The sequence below is a fragment of the Trypanosoma cruzi genome, genomic scaffold (genome assembly GCF_000209065.1).
Source record: "Trypanosoma cruzi strain CL Brener 1047053512503 genomic scaffold, whole genome shotgun sequence".
Taxonomy (NCBI): Eukaryota; Euglenozoa; class Kinetoplastea; order Trypanosomatida; family Trypanosomatidae; genus Trypanosoma; species Trypanosoma cruzi.
In genome coordinates this window covers 2162-6112 of record NW_001849212.1, presented here as the reverse complement: position 1 = coordinate 6112, position 3951 = coordinate 2162, and the positions used below count along the sequence as shown (strand labels likewise).

Sequence of the window (3951 nt, the reverse complement as noted above, 5' to 3'; positions counted from 1 at the left end):
AGTACCACATGAAAAGGAACTGGAAACGCAAGAAAAGAACACCCATAACCAAATAATAAATGAACAACACGAATCCGAACGAATTCAAGTGCAGCAAGACAAAGAAGAAGAAAAACAACGATCAGAAGAAGACCTGGAACAACGAGAGCATCTACACGAAGAGGAACGGGAAGGAGAACATCTACAAGAAGAAATACGAGATCAGCAAAAAAAAAAACAGGAACAGCAGGAAGAAGAGCACGAAGACAGCATAAAACAAGGAAAGGAACAAGAGCAACAACAACAACAACAACATCAACAGCATGAAAATGCTGCGAAAAACAGCGAAGAACCCGCAAAAAACGAAACTGCCGTTGGTACAAATGCCACCGCTTCAACAGACGACAGTGACGGCAGCACCAGCGCTGTCTCGCACACCACCTCCCCTCTTTTGCTTCTTCTTGTTGTGTGTGCGGCTGCGGCTGCGGTGGTGGCCGCGTGAGAGTGAGGGAGAGAGAGCCGTGCACCGCCCGCACACACACTCGCCTTTCACTCACTCTCTCTGTGTGTGTCCCCCTGCATGGACTCTCGCCCTCACCTCATCCCACGAAGCACACACATAATGTGCCCATTGTATATATGCATGCACACCCATGCAGGCCCGTTGGTGCTCTCTTTTGCACGACACGCACCGCTGCCGTCCTGCCTGGCTGCATGGGCGGAGCACCGTAACTGTTTCTGTTTTGTTTTTATTGCATTGAGTGGGCGACCTCTCTCTCTCTCTCTCTCTCTCCCCCTGTGTGTGTGTTTTGCTTTACGAGAGCAGTGAGAGTGTGTGCGCTGGTCGTCCCACGCTTCGGCTTTTTGGTTTTTGTTTTATGTTTTACTTGTGTTGTGGTTGAGTGCACCCATTCTGCCTTTTTGATTGGCGGCATTCTTTGACTGCATATGCCTGAATATTTGTTTTTGTTTTCATATTGTTTATCCTGCTGAGGAAGTGGCAGCTACTCGTATTCTTGTAAAGCCACCGCGTTTTTTATTCCAAATAAGCCATGCGGCAGTTGGTGCACGTTACCCCACAGTTGACTGCAGCGGTTTTGGTGCTGCCTGTGATGATGCCTGCGACGCGATTGCCAGCGGGTGCCTCGTTTTCACTCTGGTGTATTCTTTTTTCTTTCACAATGTGGTGCGTACCGACGGTGCGTGGGCGTCTCTGGTGATAGTGAGGCACGTGCGCCTCAAAGCGCAGGAGATGCGTTGCAGGTGTAGCACGTCGTTTTAAATAGCCAATGGGCGTCTGTCCCCGTGAAGGCGACAACAACGGCCCGGATGGCAGCAGGAGGCACTGCGGCTTTGTTTGGTGTTGCACGGCGGCTTTATTTAACAGTGCATTTGATTTTAATTTTGGGGGCTTTTGTGGGAGAAGGTGGAGGGTTGAGGGCATTAGAACTGAATTCATTTGAGTGGCTGCGTTCCTTTGGGTTGCGGCCATTCGTGGCACTCTTTTGGGGTTTGGCAGCTCGTCTCTTTTGTTTACTTCCCACCGCAGCACGTGGGTAACACTGATCCGAAGAACATTTGTTTGACGGGTGTGAGCTGCTGCCGTGCGTGGTGCGTGGACTATGTGATTGTGTGGGGAGGTGCATTGGAGCGACGAATACTTCTGTTTGGCGTGTCGCGGTGTGTTGGAATGATGTTCGGATGGCATGTGGAGGGTGTTGTTTGTGATTTGTGTGTCTTCTCTGGTGGAGCCGAAATGTGTGCGGGATTGTGGCATTGCTGGCTGACAGTTCCACGTCACTTTTCAGCATTCCTGGATGTGCTGAGGAATGACGGCTGGCGACCAGCGTGTTGGTGCTGCTGGTGGGAATAAGTGCATCGGGAAATGGCCGTTTTCTCTTTTCCGTGCTGGAGCCGATGAACTGGCACGAGGGCACCGGCCGCAGGCTGCCTGCCAGCACGTGTGAGCAGTCGGATCCATGCACACACCGACGCTCATCGCAAGAGCGTGTGCGATCACAGTGGCCTTTTGTGGCGTGCTTTTGTGGGCGTCAGCCCATCGAAGAATGTGTGAAGCAAACGGCTGACTGCACACGAGGAAAATAAGTGCGTGCACTGTGCCGTGTTTTAGCGTCGATGGCAGAGCGGCAGGAAGCTCGTGCTGGCAATTGAGATCTTTTTGCGTCGCGAGGGATGTCGGTGTTGACTTTGGATCGTCGAGGGTGAAATGATTTTGCTGCTGCCCGTGTGTGTGGCCACTCCGGCAGAGGACGGACACAAAAGGGAGGGATGCAGGCGCTGCGTGTGTGTGTGCAGGTGCCATACAACAACGCCACAACAAACATGCTGCGACTCGGTGACCCTCACATCGTTGTGGTCCTCACGAACAGCCGAGGCACGGCCCGCATCGATGCACTTAGTGGACGGAGTGAGGCATCTTTTGAGGCGCAGCAGGGAACAGGATGTGTTGACGCAGCCACGACGTGCATGGAGTGTCACGATGGCACAGTCGCCTGTGGCTGGTGGAATATTTACTTCTCGGAGGCAACAAAGAGAGAGAGAGAGCTGCTCCTGCTGCTGGCGTCGTTGCTGCCTCTTGTGGCCTCCCATGCCGATTATTGTCTGTCCGCTGATCATGGGTGGCATGCCTCCACTAGTGACGTCGTCTGCAGGCATTTCACAGCACCAGTGAAACACACATCACGTCGCATGCTTTGGCTGTGGATGTGGTGTCGTGAGTGCAGCCGGCATTATTTTGCCCGACTCCTTTTCACTGCTTTGCGACGAAAAGATGCGTCGCCGCCCGAGCCATTCACTGCAGCTCCGTGTGTTGTACTGCCAGCACAAGACTCTGTTGTTGTCTGGCGCCTGGTTGACGGTCAAAAACCACTGCGTTGGGACATGCAAGGATGTGGACTACCGCTCACGGTGTTGGGCACCGCTGTTTGGATGCGGCGGCCACACGAGCGGATGTATTGTGGCAAAATCAAATGCGTGAAGTATGCGGGATCACAGTGGCTGCAATAATATCAGCGGTGTGGCACCACGGAATATGTGTGAGGAGGCGATGCATGATGAATCACAGTGGGCGGCATGCGACGGAAGTGCACCGCGACGGAGCGTCATCCCGCCCTCAGCCTGCAGGGGAATGTGCACCCACAAAGTATATGGACGAGACACCACCAAACACGCATGCCCTTCCATGCAGCAATAAATAGGAGCGAAGGTGCGTTCTGGTGTGTGGGAGTCCACTCAAATATTTTCATTTCCACCGCAATAAACGGTGAGGAATCAGGTGCCACAGCAACAAAAGGAAAACAAAAGCATCTATTGCAACACTTTACCGGCGAAAGGCAGGAACAACACAAACCGAATTCTTGGCTGCACCAACACAAGCAACATTCACAAGAGGAAAGAAAACAAATTGTGTACCCTGCAGAAATCCCAACACACGATCCAGGCATGAAGGTTTACCCTCCGCAAAGAAAAAACAAAACGCATGCAGACATCTGCCAACATTCAAACAGAAACACAAATAAACGGTTGACTGCTTTATTCCATTCCCGCGCTTATTTTTGAGCGTGCGGCTGCTGATGCAGTATTTGCCGTGCCTGCATGAAGTGGAGTGCGCTGAATATGAACGAAGGCCGAGGGCAACTGAACTGTTTTTGTGATGGATATTGGCTGCACTTCCTGTGGACCAACAATCCACATGTTTTGCGGGGATCTCCTTTTTTTATTGTTACTTTGCTTTTGTGTTGCTGTGTGCGCTGCACCTCTTCTTGTGTGTATGCGTGTACCCTCCGTGAGGGGTGCAGTCACGACGGACCGCTTTCGCCGTATGTGCATGCGGTGGAGCCTTGTGTGCCGCTCCTTTTTGCATCTCCCTCTTCCATCTGTGTGTTGGTGCTGCGGCAGGGCTGTGTGTGTGTGTGTGTGTGCCTGCTGCCGTGGATTGGAGTGTGTGTCGTG

The 3951-nt window shown here is 52.4% G+C and overlaps 2 protein-coding genes across 2 annotated transcripts, besides 5 other annotated features; both read left to right on the top strand.

Annotated features, from left to right (window-relative positions):
- Tc00.1047053509291.20 (mucin-associated surface protein (MASP), putative) lies at positions 1 to 481 on the top strand (the record flags this gene model as incomplete). The annotated part of the gene is made up of 1 exon (XM_798096.1): positions 1 to 481. A coding segment is annotated over one exon (481 nt), but the record flags the coding sequence as incomplete, so codon positions are not given.
- Positions 1 to 3951: a sequence feature (areas not merged during assembly with more than two copies in the genome that could not be assigned to a particular haplotype).
- Positions 96 to 246: a sequence feature (CT-rich).
- Positions 267 to 303: a microsatellite.
- Positions 750 to 777: a microsatellite.
- Tc00.1047053509291.10 (uncharacterized protein) lies at positions 2269 to 3006 on the top strand (the record flags this gene model as incomplete). Its single annotated transcript, XM_798095.1, has 1 exon — positions 2269 to 3006. One exon carries the CDS (start codon positions 2269 to 2271, stop codon positions 3004 to 3006), a length of 738 nt encoding a protein of 245 aa, XP_803188.1.
- Positions 3901 to 3920: a microsatellite.